Source organism: Fistularia commersonii, chromosome 4 (assembly GCF_037954325.1).
Source record: "Fistularia commersonii isolate RoL2024-O1a breed Wild chromosome 4, RoL_Fcom_v1.0, whole genome shotgun sequence".
Taxonomy (NCBI): Eukaryota; Metazoa; Chordata; class Actinopteri; order Syngnathiformes; family Fistulariidae; genus Fistularia; species Fistularia commersonii.
The window spans coordinates 20,011,640-20,030,433 of record NC_141287.1 but is presented as its reverse complement, the minus strand read 5'-3'; the positions used below and the strand labels follow the sequence as shown (position 1 = coordinate 20,030,433).

The 18,794-nt window shown below is 42.0% G+C and overlaps 1 protein-coding gene across 4 annotated transcripts in view; it reads left to right on the top strand.

Annotated features, from left to right (window-relative positions):
* The window catches only part of galnt13 (polypeptide N-acetylgalactosaminyltransferase 13), a 52,837-nt gene that overhangs the window by 28,068 nt on the left and 5,975 nt on the right, over positions 1 to 18,794 (top strand). Inside the window, exons 6-13 of one of the 4 annotated variants that reach the window (XM_086145874.1) lie at positions 434 to 604; positions 1,832 to 1,949; positions 3,143 to 3,323; positions 5,898 to 6,037; positions 8,064 to 8,162; positions 8,304 to 8,438; positions 9,967 to 9,996; positions 12,678 to 12,891. In XM_086145874.1, coding sequence (XP_086002000.1) covers positions 434 to 604; positions 1,832 to 1,949; positions 3,143 to 3,323; positions 5,898 to 6,037; positions 8,064 to 8,162; positions 8,304 to 8,438; positions 9,967 to 9,996; positions 12,678 to 12,863 — 1,060 coding nt within the window. In that variant the 3' untranslated portion in view covers positions 12,864 to 12,891. Of the gene's footprint in view, positions 1 to 433; positions 605 to 1,831; positions 1,950 to 3,142; positions 3,324 to 5,897; positions 6,038 to 8,063; positions 8,163 to 8,303; positions 8,439 to 9,966; positions 9,997 to 12,677; positions 12,892 to 18,794 lie in introns of those variants that run through there. The other 3 variants (XR_015106075.1, XR_015106074.1, XM_086145875.1) reach the window with 3 other exon arrangements.

Genomic DNA, 18,794 nt, shown 5'->3' with positions numbered 1-18,794 from the left:
TTTTACACGACACCTTTCTGTTGTCCATTGTTCCCCTGATGTTGATGTTGTTGTCTGCTGTCTCTCTATCTATATTTATATTCATATTCATTTTCATTTTGAATTATTATTTCATTATTTTAATGTCGTGTTACATTATAACGCTTACGCTGATGTGACAAAGGAATTTCCCCTATGGGGATCAATAAAGTTTATCATCTGAAAATGGAAAATTAACCCGATTGCTCACCTATTTACATAAAATGTAACCCCAAAGAAGGATTAAAGATTCATATTTAGATGTTTGTAAAAACAAAATGCGACCGAAAATGCGGTTTCAGCAGGGAGCCTGTAGATGGCAGTAGAGCTGCTAAGATTCAAATTCGTCGCCGCGTCTTTAGTTTGCGACTCATTCTGACACTTGGCTGTTTTTCTGTTTTTTTTTTTCTCGTAGGACCGCCGTGGTTTGCCCCATCATCGACGTCATCAGCGACGAGACCTTTGAGTACATGGCGGGCTCGGACATGACCTACGGCGGGTTCAACTGGAAGCTGAATTTCCGCTGGTACCCGGTGCCTCAGCGCGAGATGGACCGACGCAAGGGAGACAGAACGCTGCCCGTCAGGTGAACCCGGCCGCCTTTTCCCATGCATTTGGAGGCGACGCTGTTTGATTACGACTCAGCGGCGAGAAGGTCCAAATAAATCAGGGGTTCCCAAACTTTTCCCTGCGAGGGCCAGATAACCTTTTCCCTTCTCTGACGGGGGGGCCGGGCCAGTTTGTAACAAAAAGTGTGACGATCGCAGAGGTGTCTAAACATAAACATTTATTGTTTTCCGGAAAGCCACACATAACCAAAAATTAACCCTTTCTGGGATCTTGGGGAGAAAAAAAAAAACATAACAGAAAATGAATAATAACATTATTAAGGAATAATGTCTTTGTCTCATCTCTTGACAGATGAGACTAACAGCCATTTCTTTGAATTGAACAAAAAAAATAATCGTTTGTCCACCGCAGATTAAATACCCTGCATTCTGTATCTATTTTACTCTTAACTTATCTTTTCGTCATTTTCCCGTATCATTTGACATGGATGTGTCCAGAATTTTTTTTTTTTTTTTTGAGGGAAGGGTTTCAGGGTTTTACGGTGGAATAGAACGTTACGCTCTATGCATGTACAAGTCACAATGTCCCAAATGAAGAAAAAATCATAATGCATTCCCGGTATTGTTCAGGGGCCGGGCAAAATGTGGAGGCGGGCCGTATCCGGCCCCCAAACCGTAGTTTGGGGGGGCCACTGAAATAAAAGGAAGAGAAGACTTTTGGTACGAACAGACGTCTCTTGTCTAAAATAAAGCTCGCTCGATTGACTTGACAGCATGTAACAGAGACGGTATTTATTTTTTTATCCGCTCTATCCTCATTGAAAGTGACATTCCATCTGCAAATACAAAGTTTCTTTTCATCCGACTGATAAAATCATCCCAGCGACACCCGTGTATGTATTAGCTCATTTTATTGTAAAAATAGACAAATAAAACCTGCTTACGCTTGAGGTTTTTTTTTTTTTTTTTTTATTATTTTGGCGGCACACAGTAATAACGCCGCATCATCTGTATGCAAATCGCACCCCGCGACGAACGATGCTCTTGATTTCGGAGCGGGATTCAACACAGGGTTCATTAAAAGATGAAAGTCGTCAGTCCTCCAAGGTTTTGTATCCAATTGTCAAACAAATTGGCCTTATTATACTCTAAATATGCCTCTGAGTCACATGTAAGTCCTAATAAGTGCAGAATAAAGAGGGCGTAATGCCGCTTCCTGTGCGAATCTGTTGTGTGTCTCGCAGAACCCCCACCATGGCGGGAGGACTTTTCTCCATCGACAAAAGCTACTTCGAGGAAATCGGAAGCTACGATCCGGGGATGGATATTTGGGGCGGAGAGAACCTGGAGATGTCATTCAGGGTAAGAGGCCGGCCGTCCGGAGGGAATTTTAATCTCACACAACAGCTCAGCAGGGACTCCATCCTGCGGCCGCTAAACCGGATCCCCTGGACGACCAGGAGGAGCCCGGAAATTCTGTCCGTAAAAGTCCTGAACGGAGTCGGTGATAAAGAGTCCCACTCTCACCGCAAACAGACATACATAGCCACAAAATACAGATTTTAAAAGTAATAGTGAAAATAATAACAAATAGGGGAGACAAAGTTGTAATCAAATAAGCTAAAATATATATATATATGTATTAATTACCGTATTTTGCGTAGTAGAAGTCGCACCAACTGAAAAATGCATAATGAGGAAGAAAAAATTATGTAAGTTGCATTTTTGGGGGGAAATTTGTTTTATAAAATGACTTGCTTTTCAGGAAACTCACAGAAACTGTCAACCTCAGCTTGGAAGTCTGCTGGCAGTTTTTGGAATATCATTGTCCCTGTATATATATATATATATATGAATATATATATAAAAACTAAAAAAATTGTGTTTTTTTTTTTTTTTTAATTAGGAGTTGATTTAGAAAAAAATGATGATCACTTTTGTTAAAAATGTAAAAAAATGACAATTGGCAATGGCAGTATTTTAAGGTGACACATATATATATATAGATATCTTTTTTGTTAAAAATAAATAAATAAATATATATATATATATATATATAGATACAAACAAAAAAATAGTGCTTTGTTGAATTAGGAGTTGATCATTTTTGTCAAAAAGTGACAATTGACAATGGCAATTATTTTAAGGTGACTATATACACACATAAATATATTTATATGTGTATGTGTGTATAGAAGAAAACTCTTGATAATCCTGCACTCAAGGTGGCGCTGGTTGCTGGCGCCTATTTCTTGAAATAATGGTCAGCGTTCAGGACGTATATTAGCCGACCGTCGGGGAGTCGTTTTAAGTCAGGATTACTCGTAATGCCAAAACATGTTCATGTCGTTTAATTTCAGAAACTTCCCAGAGCAGTATCTCCCTTTTGATAGCAGTTTTTTTTTTTCTTTCTGGTTGATCTAAAGATCAAGCTGTGAGGAATGATCAAAAACAGGAATTAGCGCGTCTCCGGCATCTTCATCGCCTCAAATTGGCGGCGTGTGTGTGCTTTCATTCCCGCTGTGTAACTCTAAATTGTCCCGGCGCGCCAACAGATCTGGCAGTGCGGCGGCTCTCTGGAAATCGTCACGTGCTCCCACGTCGGACACGTTTTCCGGAAGGCCACTCCGTACAGCTTCCCCGGGGGAACGGGTCAAGTGATTAACAAGAACAACAGGCGTCTGGCAGAGGTGTGGATGGACGACTTCAAGGATTTCTTCTACATCATCTCACCAGGTATGAAGCCGAGCTCGGCGTCGCACCTTTTTAGAGTCGCACGTTATCACGTGTGTTAAGGCCGCATTTTGTAATAAATGTCCAAAATGTAATAACTTTTTCATTTCATTTTGTAAGAAAGCCGCATTTTGTAATCAATTTTGCTGCATTATGTAATAAGTTATTACATATTGAGAAGATTATTACAAAATGCACTTGCGACTTTTTTTATTCTCTAGGAAATGTAATAACATGGAATTTATAGAATATTCTCTGTTATTACATTTTGGACGTTTATTACAAAATGCATTGTTATTACAAAATGCAGCTCAGCATAGTGTTGCAGCAAGTGTGTCCTTGTTGAGCCGCATTTTGTAATAACGATGCATTTTGTAATAAACGTCCAAAATGTAATAACTTTTTCATTTCATTTTGTAATAAAGCCGCATTTTGTAATAAACTGCCCCAATGCATTTTGTAATAAATTTTGCCGCATTATGTAATAAGTTATTACATTTTCTCTAGGAAATGTAATAACATGGTGCACTATGTAATAACAATTCTAAAGCATAGTTTATATATTTCTTAATTGTATTTTATTTTACTTTAAAGTATTTGTAAAAGCTAGGCCTATTATTAGTATCACTGTATTAGCTTAGTAGCAGCACTTAGCAATTACTATCAGTACACTATTCAAAGGCTGCATTAACAGAGAATATTCTATAAATTCCATGTTATTACATTTCCGAGAGAATAAAAAAGTTGCAAGTGCATTTTGTAATCATCTTCTCAAAATGTAATAACTTATTACATAATGCGGCAAAATTTATTACAAAATGCATTGGGGCAGTTTATTACAAAATGCGGCTTAATTACAAAATGAAATGGAAAAAGTTATTACATTTTGGATGTTTATTACAAAATGTACAGTTATTACAAAATGCGGCTCAACGCGTGTCAGCAGCAGCAGGGATGAACAATCCCATTATGCCGCGGATAATTCGCAAATGGGAGTAAAAAGAAAAGTATTTTACTTCTCGCGTCCTGCATTTATTTTCAGATCATTTTTTTTTGTCCTTTTTAATAAACACAAAGCGGACGTCCAGAGGGGACCCAAAAGCACAAAGACAGTCACAATATCGAGCCCCCGTCGATACAATCGTATCGTAAATCATCGCTGGGAATTATAGTTGTTAAAGCCACATGACGGCCGTATAAGACAAATAAAAGCCTTTCACTGCCACCGGAACCAGATATATCAGCTTGTAAGTTTATCTCTTCCAAATATGAACTTTCTCGTATTTTCTCTGTAATTATCCCTCACACTTATTCATGCTTGAACTTTTGAATTTCTTGCCCAAAAAAACACCTAATTGACAATTTTTCTAATGAAATCCCCCTCCAAAAAAAAAAAAAAACAAAAAAAAAATAGTTTTGACAGCTACTAAAAACTAATGCTGGATGTCGGATAGTTTACGACACTTCTACGACATTAAAACTACAATAAAATATCGGGGATGACATTTTCTGGATTGCTAAATTTCAATGTACCTCTGACAAAAACGTTGGGAGGCTCGCAGACGCGGCGAGAGAAGAATCCCCCTCCATCTGTCGGCGGGGTAATGTGATTACCCTTTAGCAGACAGCGCCGTCCCGGAAATCTCCGGTTAAGTGTTTTAGACGCCGGCCAACCTTTGAGGGATCATCCGTAATCTGCGGGTCTGGATTAAGGCACAAATTTCGACCTTCTCCCCGAGTCTGGCGGGAGGCTCGGCGGGCCGTGATGGATGAGTCCTTCCTGCGTGCCGCGTTCCCCCGGCGGCCGGCGAAGAATCGAGCGGCGGCCGGCGCCAGACCCAGCTGGCGGGATATAGCGTCGACTCGGGAAGACGGTCCCCGCTGGGCGACGGCGATTTTGTCTTCGAAGGGGCCGTTCGTCATCGGCGACGTGCGACGCCGCGACCCGCGGAGATGGCGGCTGGCTTTTATCCGCTCACCTTAAAATTTCATTTTAGGGCAGCGACGCCACCGTCCGCCTCGGCCCAAATAAGTCGCTGTTGTTCTTTTTTGTTGTTTCTTATTTAGCAGCGGCGCCGCTGTGTTTTACTCGCCCTGAAATCCATCGAGCGGACTCTAAAATAACGATACGCTTCCGGATCACATCCGGAAGGTGTTTCGGATCCGAGCCTGTAACTGTGGACTTGTGTTTAAAAAAAAAAAACTAAACAGATATGGAAAACACGGAATGATTTAGAAATAAAAACACCCTTGAAAAACATTTAGAAATACGACTAAAAGATATAATACTGAATTCTCAACTCCCCGGCGCACAAATAACCACACATTCTGGTTCTCGTCTTCATTCCAAAGAGGGCTTGATGTTCAACTGGATGGATTGTTTATCTTTTTGGGGGGGACTGTTTGTCATCTATTCATGTTTAAATTGCACGTGCGTATGTTGCTGTTTATTTATGTTGGAAAAGACCAAAACAAACTCCGAAATAAAAGCATTTCAGTATCCGATGACTGTAGGTGACCGTCCTGCTTGGATTGACTACTATTGTATTTATGTTTTGTGTAATTCGGTTGTCGCAGGAGTGATGCGCGTGAACTACGGCGACGTTTCTTCCCGTAAAGCCCTCCGCGAAGCCTTGAAGTGCAAACCCTTCTCCTGGTACCTGGAGAACATCTACCCAGACTCCCAGATCCCAAGAAGATACTTCTCCCTTGGTGAAGTATGAGCTTTTTTTTTTTTTTTTTTGTTGTGTATATACTCTGATCTCACACAAACACACACACACACACTGCTACATTTCATCAGATCCAGTAAGTCTTTGCCTCCGGGTTGTGTGTTCACAGAACGTCGTCGCTCTGAGGAGAGAAAAAAAAAAAAAAAAAGTGAAAATCCGAGGATCCGGCGAGGGCTGAAACTAAACATCCCCAACTGTTAGTATTGAACTCGTGCGGTAAATAAACAAGGGGGTGTTTGTGCAGAAGGTATTGATCTGAATCACGTGTTTACATAATTATACTACAGGCGGCGAGGCTGCGAGATAAGAATCGGCCCGACGTGCCGCTCAGTTTAGTAGCGCGGAGTGGAATAAATAGAGAAAATAAAACACGCGTAAGTGCGTTCGGTTTGACTTTATCAATCCGGAAGCTTCAAGTGGAACGCCGAGCGAAATTCCCTGTGATATTCTCCACTGGAAGGAGATTATTTGGAAGATCTCTTTAAATAACGTTCGATCGTTTCCTTTTGCACCTGAAACACCGGTCGAGCGCTCCTAATCTCGATTCTTATTCGTCGTTTATCATCAGCGCTACGTTAGGACGCGGCTCCCTCCCTGCCTCCGTAACTCGCAATCAGCCATTCATTAACCGCAGCCGTCATTAGGTTTAATATCGCCGTGGGATGAGCGCCGCTTTTTCCTTTGCACGCCGCCATCCATCACATTTTATTTTTTTTGCATTTTCACAGCATATCTGGTGATTAGGAAAGAGTTTTTTCTTATGTTTGGGTTTAACAGGTATCTCTGGAGGGTTATCTAAGCAGCCAATGAGCTGTCAGGAGGAAAATGCGACACCTTTCCGTGGACGTCGGGACCTTTTTGACAGATATGTTAGTTCAGAAGCGGTTGAACCGATTCCTCACGTCCTTGCGGAACATCATCAACGGTTTCCTAGGCGATGAAACGCTCGATCGAGCATCGCCCGACTCAGTAAAAGGCTGGAAAAAAAAACTAAAAATAGGAAAATATTCTCCAAAGGGGCGATTTTGTGAGCGAGAAATGGGGAATTTTGAAAACGCATGTCAAAATTCAGTGGGAATAAAGGTTTACTTTATTTTGGCTCACAGCCTATAGCAGCAAAACCTTTACCCGTTTGTGTGTGTGTGTGTGTGTGTGTGTGTGTGTGTGTGTGCGCGCGTGCCTCCCAATCCTGTGGCAGTCTGATCTGATGTGGCCTTGACTCCCGGCTGCTTGAGCGCCGGTCTGTTGTCATGGTTACGATGCAAGCGTGACCAGGGACTTCTTGTGCAAAGACAAAAGAAATGAAAAGGAAAATAAACAATATGAATGTTTGATGTCTCTGGATGGATCTGAGGCAGGAGCACAAAGGAGGAGAGGATTCAAGGATCTTCTCTTCTATTCAAAAGCAGAGGAGTCGACGTTTTCATTCAGAAAACGTCGACTCCTCTGCTTTTCGAACCTTTTCGGTAAAAGCGGAAAAAATAAGAAAATGTATTTTATTTGACTTGAAGCGCTCGGTGTTTAACCAAGTAATCTTTACTCCTTTAACACACACAGATAATTTTGTGTTTTGGGAAAATTACCTCCCCTCCAGGCGGAGTGTGTTAAGACTCGCTTCTGTCGATGCATTTAACACCTTTTGCACGACAAAATATGATGTGAAGAATATGTTTAATTTATTTTATTTTTATTTATTTTTTTGACTGTTTCACCGTCTTGCTAAAGGACGCTTGGGCATAAAGACATCGCTCTCGCTCACATTTGAAGCCAATGACGTGGAAACCCAACGCTTCCGGGTCACAAACACTGACGTGGTTGTGAAATTTCAAAGAATATTTGCAGATTTATTCTGTAATGTTTAATCCCAGTGAGAGATGAATGATAATTTTTTTTTTTTTTTTTTTTTTGCAAAGGGGTATTTTTTTCAAGGCCTTAAGCATATGTGTGATTACGCATATTTTATTTTAATATAAAAATACTGCTTTAAATGTGTGTTTTTTCTCGCCGGCAGATCAGAAATGTGGAGACGAACCAGTGCGTGGACAACATGGGGCGCAAGGAGAACGAGAAAGTGGGGTTTTTCAACTGCCACGGCATGGGAGGAAACCAGGTGGGGAGACGGAGACACCTACCATAAATATTTAGAAATTTGGAAATGAACTTGGATCTGTTCGATATTTGTCTCTGTCCTGATGTTTTGCCTCGTTTTACATTAGAAATAATGATACCGCTGTCGGCGCCTTGATTCCAGGTGTTTTCCTACACGGCCGATAAGGAGATCAGGACAGACGACCTCTGCCTGGACGTGTCCCGCCTCAACGGCCCCGTCGTCATGCTCAAGTGTCACCACATGAGGGGAAACCAGATGTTTGAGTACGACGCAGAGGTAGGAATCAGGTTGTCCTCTCTTAAACTGTTTACTCGCAGTTTACTCGCAGTCTCTCTACGCTCAATGCGGTCCCAAGGACAAGGTGAGATGCTGATTGATTGTGTCTGAGAATATAGTAATTTATATATATATATATATATATAAAATCAAAACTAAAAAAAAAAAAAAATTAATTGACATTGATAAAAAAAGATCTCAGTGAATAAAATTAAGAGAAAAAAAGATAATTTCATATATGTGTACATATATGTATGAATAAATTACTCAAACAATAAAATAAAAATTTTAATTGACAATAACATTTTTTACTCTCTTAATAAAATTAAGAGAAAAAGAGAGTTTTATACATATATATAAATACACTGCTCAAAAAAATAAAGGGAACACTTAAAAAACACATCCTAGATCTTAATGAATGAGGTATTCTTATGAAATACTTTGCTCTTCACACAGTAGAATGTGCTGACAACAAAATCACACAAAAATGATCAATGGAAATCAATTGTATCAACCCATGGAGGTCCGGATTAGGAATCACACTCAAAATTAAAGTGTAAAAACAAACTCCAGGCTGATCCAACTTTGATGTAATGTCCTTAAAACAAGTCCAAATGAATCTGTGTTGCTTCCTGAGTGGACACTATGATTTCACACAAGTGTGATTGACTTGGAGTTACATTGTGTTGTTCAAGTGTTCCCTTTATTTTTTTGAGCAGTATATATATATATATGTGTATAAATAAATTACTCAAAGAATACAGTTGAAATTTTAATTGACAATAACATTTTTTACTCTTTTAATAAAATTGGTTGAAAAAAGAGAATTATATAAATATATACAGGACTGTCTCAGAAAATTAGAATATATATAAAGTTCTTTATCTTCTCTTCTGCAATTACAAAAAAAGATATACATTCTGGATTCATTACAAATAAACTGAAATATTGCAAGCCTTCTATTATTTTGATATTGCTGATTATGGCTTACATCTTAAGAAAACTCAAAATTCCTATCTCAAAATATTAGAATATCATGAAAAACAAATTTTTGTTTCTGTAATTGCATTACATAAGATTGATCACAATATTCTAATTTTCTGAGACAGTCCTGTATATATATGTAGAAATAAATGACTCAAAGAACAAAATTAAAATTTTAATTGACAATAACATTTTTTTCCCTTTTAACAAAATGAAGTGAAAAAAGGAATTTTATACATATATAGACACACAAACACCAAGAACATCAAGAATAAAATTAATATGTACATAATTCCCCTTTAACTCTTTCAATTTAATTTAATTTTTATTTATTTATTTATTTACGTATTTGATTTTATACACATTTTCTCTTTTAATTTTATTCTTGACGTCCCTCCCTTGATTGTCCCTCAGGGATAAATAAAGCGCACTACTCGGTGCAGTACCCCGTACAGGCCACTAGGTGGCGCTCTATGCCAGTTCTTATTCCTGGCAAGTTTCACCCAGCAGCTTTACTCTTCTCTCTCCTCCTCGTTTCACATAGTATGTTGGCAAGTGGGAATATAATTTCGAGGTAAGAGGTTTAAGTCATTTCTCTCCAAAAATAGGGCTACAAATATTTCCCTGTAGTTTGAGCACCTATTTGAGTCGTGCCGCCGTTTCCTCTGCATGGATGTGACATGTAGGTGTTTTTGTTTTGTTTTTTTTAAATCTGATCCCTTATATATGAATTTATTCATATCAAGTGCAGCCTGTTTGTCTGGAGAATAAAATCCGATCTAGAGTGTAGGTGTGTTTTCTTGCTGTTTTGTGTTGTGTGTTCCTTTAGAAGAGGTTTTTGAAACTCAGGCTCGGACACTCAAGTAAATGTGATTCGTTAGAAAATTTGTGCAGACACTCTCAAATAGGTTGATCTAAAGTTAAGATGCAATTTTTTGTTTTTCTTCTGCTGTTTTATTTAAGAAAAAGTGTCATAAATTAGGTCTAATTATTATTTTTTTCAGACGTTGCATATTTAAATATTTTCATGTGTCGTCATGTCTATGATCTCACTTTTCTGCGATCCATATATTTGCTGAATATCTAAAAAAAAAAAGTGTTTTTCAATGGAAATTAAGTGGAAGTTCAAAGGTTTTGGGTTAATTCCATTGATAATGACAAGCTGAAAGGCTTTTTCTCATAATAATTAGAATATCTGCACATTATCTTGTATCAATCTCAGAAACTGTGTGTCACAGTTGCGGACGACTTTTACCGGATGACAATGAAGACACATTATCTCAAAATTTGTTTGAGATAATGAATAAATACTGAAAGAAGGTACCGCTGAAACATGGTTTGAGATGGCAGCAGGCGGCGCGGATTATTCTACTCGGAAAGCAGCTTTCGTCGGAAGGAATCGCGCGCGATTTCAGTCCACCGGTAAAAGGCCTAGAAAAGACGGCGTTTGTGATTGAGACGTCTCGGCGGCTGACGTGCAGATCCAGCACTGAGCGCGACGGAGAGCTCGCCGTCAACAAACCCTTGGAGAAATTCATTCATTACACTTTGTTCTCTGGGCGCATTCTTAATATGAAGAGTTGAATAATTCATCAACCGAGAGGACTTGTCTCTGTTGTATATAGCCTTCGGGTTTCATGGCTGTCAGCGGCGAAGGTTATTTTTAGTCCACGTGTGACCAACGGGGGCCGGCGCTCCTGAGCGACTACAGTACCATTAACATTTCATCGGATCACCGCTTTCAAACCGACGCCTTGCATTCTGCGTATTCCTGCGGTTCCCGTTCGCAGGTTCCTCCGCCACCGCAATAAAGCGTCGATACGGATGACAAGTCAATTGAAACGGAGAGGTTTCGGGGGGAAAATGTGGCGTTCATCGGACTTTCCGGTGGAAATCTCGCAGCAGCGAAACCCGAGCGACACATTTCGTGCACATCACCTGCACGTTTCCCTGGAAGAACTTCTCCAGGGTGTAACGGCGGTTCAACCGCCATGGAGGCGGGTGGTCGGGGATTCCCGCAAGACTTTTGATTTGATTTCCTGCTCTGCAGGGGGGACGTAGGGTTCCTAAAGAACCAGGAATCGAAAGCATCTCTGCAGATGGCGTCTCTCTATCGAACATTTTTTTCGGTTTTCCGTTTGACTTTGCCGGCGAAGCTTCTCTGCTCTTCGCTCTGAGGCTAGTGATAACGTGGAAGGCTCCTCGCCTGAAGTGAGTGACAAGTGGACGACTTCTCGTCGTCTCTGAGCCGACAACCGATGCATTAAGCGCTAAAAGTGATCACGGCGGTTCCTTTCGCCGCTGGAACGGCGAGGCGAGGGTTCATAGTGGATCAACGTGCTACTCAGAAGGTCCGACGTCTCCGGATGGGAAGTTCTCTGCCGTTCCACAAGGGAGATTAATTGCGATTAATCGCGATTAATCGCCTTTAACAAACCGTAGGCATTTCTTAAGTGTAGTGTCAGGGTTGTCATTGACGCGTGGAATAAAATGAACGTTAATCTGGTTAAGGAATAAAAACTCCCTGATGAATTTGAAAGGTCTCACAAAGAGAAATCAAGAGAAAAATTTGAACCAGTAAAGGAGGCTTTGTGATTTTAGCTCAGTCCGTGACATTTTCTGGTAATAAATGTCCGCGGCCGTAGGATCCAGTATGACGGTGGTGTGAAGGCGGTTAAAGGCCAGGTGATATTTTTAAAACAAGGATTTGGTGAAAATTTTCTCTTTTTTTTTGGAGAAAATAACACTTTGAAGCAGCTTCGCTTAGAACAAGGGTGGGCTATTATTTTGTCTCGTGGGCCACATTTTTTATTTCATTTTTATGCGGGGGCCCAACTAGGTATTGTGCAAATCGAACAAGATGAAAATTTCATTTCAAATATTAAAATTTTTTGGCATTTTATTTCAACTTTATTTCAAATGTACCAACCTTATATATAATCATCCATACAAAATTAAACAAAGGGGGGGGAAAAAAATAAGGAGTTCCTAAATTCAATATTGACTGAAAATACTTCATAGAAAAGAAAATAGTTTGGCGGGCCGGATAAAAAAAAGCAAAATGGCTTAAATGCAGTCTGAAGATAAATGAGTTATTTCATTTAGAGCCAGCTGTTCGGGGGTCAAAGGTCAGGGGAGCAGCTGTCCGTCCTCTCATTGACTGCTGGGCGTTTTCATTCGAGATCAACTGGATGACACTCACATTAACTTTCCCCTTTTTCCACCTGCCGCCGCCGGCCGGCCGGCCGGCCACAGACGCGCACCTTCCTTCACGTAATCACGCGGTCGTGCCTGACGCTCGGCCGCCTCCAGGACGGCAGCTACGGCCCCACGGTGGAGAAATGTAACGGCAGCCCCGCTCAGGCCTGGATCCTGCGCAGCTACACCCGCCTGGAGGTGGCTAGACGCCTCTACTACAGCCCCACTGATTATTTTCTATAATCTGCTCCGGGATGTTGTCGAATCCGAGGTGAGCGTGTTCGTAGACACCCGGCTTAGCGTCGGAGCCGCCGGTCGCCCGACCCCTAGCTCGTTGTTAGAAGTAGACCCGGTAGGCTAGTTGAGTCTGACCCGCTAGCCTAGCCGCCCTCCCGTCGGATCTGTGTTTTTCAAGTCTTCCTGATGCGAAGCGGGACGTCGTGATCTCGATATTCCCGCTCGCAGATCAGAGCGACCGAGGAGCTTTTCCGTACGGGGGGACGGGGACGGACGTCCCGCCGCCACCAGCGTACGACGCTTCCATCCGGTCTCCCTGCTGGATTTGATATGGTTTGACATTTTTGTCGTGTTAAAATCGAATAGCGGTGTAAAAAAAAAATCGATATGTATCGATATATCGATGCGACAGCTGACGATCCGATGCATCGACACGTCCGCAAGAGTATCGATCCATGTATGCATTTTACCCGTCTATTTTTAGTCTGCTCTGAGGCGTAATTCTCACTCCGTGCTGCGGGTGGCGGTAACCTACTTTGTCTCCACCTACTTCGCTTCCCTTCCCTTCCCCTCTTTCAGCACAGTCTTTCAGCGGACACACCCTCTTTGGCATAGCACTCGCATTGAAACACTCGGGAGGCGGACATTCATATGGCTGAGAAGGACGCGGACTTACACACTCCCGTAGGTTTAAAATCGTTCGTGTGGAAGTATTTCGGCTTCCGCAAAAACGGGAAAGAATTGGTAAAGGATGTGGCGATATGTAAAGAATGTCGAATTGAAGTTAGCTACTGTGGCGAATGTTCAGAAAAAAGCACAGCGCCCTGCCCGGCAGAGTACATTTTTCCCACAAAAGTTACCGAGCGGTTCGAAAAGGGCCAAAGACATATCGTATTAAAAAATCGTATTGTAGTTAAAAAAAATCATATCGAATCGTGGGGCATTTTTAACTATCGAAAAAAAATCGAATCCATCGAATCGTTGCCTTGAGAAATCGAATCGGATCGAATCGTCATGATGGCTCTGATTTACACCCCTAAAACCGAACATAGATATTTCATCCTGATGTGAAAATCGCGGTCCTCCGCTAGACTGGCGCCCAAAGATGGAGAGGACGACGTGCTTATTTTTAGCCGTTTATCTCCACGCGGGACTGATTGAAACGGGCTTTCCATTGTTTTACAAATTCTTTTGAAGCGATCCCTCATTCTGAATCCGTCCTTTTGTGGACCCCGGCCTCTCGCGCCGTTCTCCCATTGGCCGGGGAGCAGCTGTGCTGCACACATTGCGAAAACACATGAATCCCAATCATGGCAGGTAGTTATTGTCCTTCCTCTCCGCTCCTATCTTTCAAAAACACACCAAAAAAAAAAAAAAAACAAACCCCGAAACAGTTTTCACCGCGGCACGTGAGAGTTCTTGTGTCCACAGCGTCGCGCATTAAATTGGGCGAAGACGCCCCGGGCTGCCGGTGTGTGTCGGGCTTGTGCGAGGAGTGTGACCTGCTGTTAGATGGCCTGATTCGCGGTTCACGGCCGACGAGAGAGCTCGTGCACGTGCAGAAATAAAAAAAAAAAAAAAAATGGCATCGCTGCCTCTCTGCTCGCAAGTCCGGGATCCCTTTCTACTCGCCTCACGCCAAACAGGAAGTCCGCGCATTTCCGCGAGTCCGCTCGGCTGCCTGGTGACGGAGGATAATGTTCCTCGGCCGAGGCTTACGGTTAGAAACCATCCTCATTTAATTAGCCGGTCTCAGCTGTGCACACACACCCCGCGCCGCGCTCCGGAGACACCGGTCGGGTTTGCCGGGAGAGCGAGATGAGAGTATCCCTGCCCCAGAGGACGCATGAAATAATTATGAGCAAAGGACAGGACCTCTACATTTCTAGTATTTTCATTAAAAGTAGGACGGTTTTTCCTTCATCCGCTCTCCAGCTCTTCTGTCATCGCTACGACGACGACGACGGCGGAATCGATCAGAGGAAAATATCCGAAAACATATAAATTAGGTTTTTATTCAACATTTCCCCACATGTAAAATTTGCCTGGAAATCTAAGTGCCTTTTTCACTGAAGACATTTTGTTATTTCTCACAAGGACATTTCGTACAGGTCAAAACGGAGAACCGTCTTTCAGTCGAAGCTTTAAAAGCTTTTTTTTTTTTTTTTTTATCATTTATTAAAGGGGAAAAGAGTCAAACGTCTGCAGCGGCCATATTGTTTGTTTCTTCAGATATTTTTTTGGCATGTGTGTAATGTGACTGTGCCACCTGCTCTCTTTGTTCTTACTCTGTTTGAACAAATGTGCCCTGTAGGGCAGTCTGCATTGTGTATGATCACGGGTTTGTCTGCTGCGTGTGTGTGTGTGTGTGTGTGTGTGTGTGTGTGTGGCTCTGTCGCTTCTACCAACATCGGAAAACGCCAGTCTGGCTGAAAGGTGAGGTGTGAGCCGGGTTCAGTTTGGGTCAGGGTTAGGCTCTCCAATGGCAAGTGCGAGTATATTTGGTGTCCCAACATGGACAGCTGTTTAAAAAGTGTGTGCGTTTGCGTGTGTGTGTGTTCCTGCACACGTGGATGCGTGCGTGCACGCTTTGTATCCAGGCAGAGACGGAGAGGCATTTGTGTTTTATAACTTAAGATCAAACACGGCCTGAGTGACGAGGCGCGCTCACCACTTGGCATCTTATCTGTCAACAGTGAAAGCATGATTCAGTTTTAATGATGAGTTTTCCCCGCGGCCACGGGATAAATACAATTTCAAAAAAGGAGATGGTTTTCGTTCCAGAAGAAATACCAGGGCTCGAGTCAAAGACACGGGGTATCATCTCAAGAAGGAGATATTGCTAAGAGTCCAGTCTTTTTAAAATGAATGAATAAATAAATAAACCAAAACACGTCACACTCAAGGCCTGCGGGCTGCATCCGGCCAGTGAATACATCATCTTCGGCCCTTATAATGATCACTGTATTTTTCGCACTATAAGGCGCGCTTAAAATCCTTACATTTTCTCAATTGTCCGTGCGCCTTATAATCCAGTGCGCCTTATGTATGAACTTTTATTGCGCTTACTGACCTCGAACCAATTTGCTGTGGTACACTGCGCTCAAACATCTGTCAAAATGTTTTAGTGCGACTTTGGTAAGTGACCGAGCCGCTCCGCTTGATTGATTGTCGGACCGTTCACATCTGAGTCAGTTACATCGTATTAAAATAGGTCCTTGGTTGAATATGGGTTGTAACGTCAGACAACTAATTATGTAGTGCTGGAATACAATATTGTTCCAACCTCACACTAACTTCAGGTATGGCTGGTAACCATTAACCAATCAGAGAACAGTAGGTAGTACGCTTACCTCTGCCACTTTTTGTAATAGTGGTACATACTGAGCTTCAACGGATGCAGTGTTTACTTTGAGAATCCTAGTAGAGAAGTACAGAGAAGGCCAGAGGGAGCTGCATTGTGTTTTTGCAGACCTAGAAAAATTATATTACAGGTTGCCAAGAGAGGAACTGTGGTACTATATGAGGAAGTCTGGAGAGGCAGAGAAGTGTGTTAGACTGGTGCAGGACATGTATGCTTGCTGTGAGACTGTGGTGCGGTGTTCTGTAGGGGTATCAGAGAAGTTCAAGGTGGAGGTGGGACTCCATCGGGACTCCATCAGCTCCGAGCCCCTTCTTTTTTGCCGTGGGGATGGACAGATGAGGTCAGACAAGAATCTCCATGGACTATGATGTTTGTAGATGATATTGTGATCTGTAGTGAGAGCAGAGAACAGGTTAAGGAAAATCTAGTGAGGTGGAGGTATGCACTGGAAAGGAGAGGAATGAAAGTTAATCGCAGCGAGACAGAATATATGCGTGTGAATGAGAGGAACTCAGGTGGAACGGTGAGGCTACAGGGAGTGGAGATCAAGAACTTGGAGGATTTCAGGTACTTGGGGTCAACAGTCCAGGGCAACGGAGAGTGTGGAAAGGAGGTGAAGAGACGGGTCCAAGCAGGTTGGAATGGGTGGAGAAAAGTGTCAGGGGTACTATGTGATAGAAAACTATCAGCAAGAAAGAAAGGAAAGGTGTACAAGACAGTGGTGAGACCAGCGATGATGTTTGGACTAGAAACAGTTACAATGAAGAAAAGATAGGAGGCAGAGCTGGAGGTTGCAGAGATGAAGATGCTGAAGTTCTCTTTTGGAGTGACCAGGATGGATAGGATCAGGAATGTGTCCATCAGAGGGCCGGCACATGTTAGATGTTTTGGAGATAAACTCAAGAGAAGCCAGACTGAGATGGTTGAGTCATGTACAGAGGAGGGATTGTGAATATTTTGGTAGACGGATGCTTGAATTGGAGATCTCGAGGAAGACCAAAGAGAAGATTGATGGACGTCGTGAGAGAGGATATGAAAGTAGTTGGTGTAAGAGAGGAGAATCCAGAGAATAGGGTTAGATGGAAAAGGTTGATTTGCTGTGGAGCCCCCTGAAGGGAAAAGCCAAAAGGAGAAGTAGAAGACTGAGCTTTGACAAAATATTACTGTACATTTGTGCGTATGAGGACCCCCAAAATGGCATCTGTTAAGAGACTTGCTTACGAAGCAGAATTCAAACTCAAGGCTCTCGGTCTCGCAGTAGATGATGGGAATAGATCAGCCGAAAAGAAATAATGCTACAGAAGTGGAGGAAGCACTCAGATGAACTGTGCCAAGTAAAGAAGACCAAACCGAGTTTCTTAGGGAACAAAGGGAGAGGAATGAGATGGATAAAGTTCGACTAAACAGATTTTTTGTCGTTTTTATATACCATGTGCCTTATAATACCGTTCTGCCTCATGCTCTGTAAAATATGGTCGTTTATTCCACGCGCCGCCATAAAACTACATGTCCAAAAATACACTGCGGGTGCGTTGACATGCCAATCATGGGTGGGCGAGCTTCACGCGTTCATCTGTAGCCTTATGGAACTGCTCACCCGTGTCAACCTTGAACTGAACCTCTCCCCAGAAAATGGCAAAAATAAATAATGGACTGTGAAATGAGGGGTTTTTCCCTTTGGATGTAAAGGGCACAATTGCGTGTCTTCCGTGCAAAGAAAATGCAGCTGGAATGAGGGACGATTGATGAGCTCAAATTTAGCGAGCATCACACAGCAGCAAACTGGTGCATTTTCAGTTTTCAGTAATGCAGTTTTTTTTTTTTTTTTTTTTCATATTTTTTTCTCTGAAAACATTTTTTTTCTCTGATTTTTTTTTTTTTCTTTGAAAGAAATAATTTTTTGGGCTGTTGTTTGCCTGGAGAAAAATGTTTTACTTGGATTTACTCTGGGGAACGTTCAGATAAAGCCATAAGAATAAATACAAATAAATCCAACTGACTTTTACTTGTTATATTTGTTATCATTTATTTCATGGCTAATTTGGTTTTATAGGCAATAACTAAGAGGCTTTTCTAATTCCAGATTCACTGTGTGCAACGAGGTAATTTCAAAAGGTTTTCTATAAACATGGGCCTCCATTTGTACCCATTTTCAAACTTTGGCCCCCCAGTGTCGTTTAAGATTGTAAAATGCCTTCTGAGCATTGCAAGGAAACAACAACAAAAAAAGCATCTATTATTATTATTTTGGCTGAAACACACAGAATTATGGGTTGACATGGTTGGTTGATGCTTATTCCAGGTTTTACGTTTCTTATAAATGTCTCCATTTGACATCTTTGCTGCTCATAAGAGCAAACTAAGCGAGGGAGTGATTCTTCGAAAAGCAAAACACGAACGAATCCATTCCTCGGAGAGTCCTCCCGCCGTCGGCCGCGGTCTCCGAAGACAAGGTACAAGGTACAAGCATTCGGTTCGGCTCGCCAGAGCAGGTGTGTTCCTGCCAGTCTGGGTTTTCTGGTTGACGTCGTTCGATACGCGACCGCTTCTGTTAAACCTTAAAAAAAAACAAG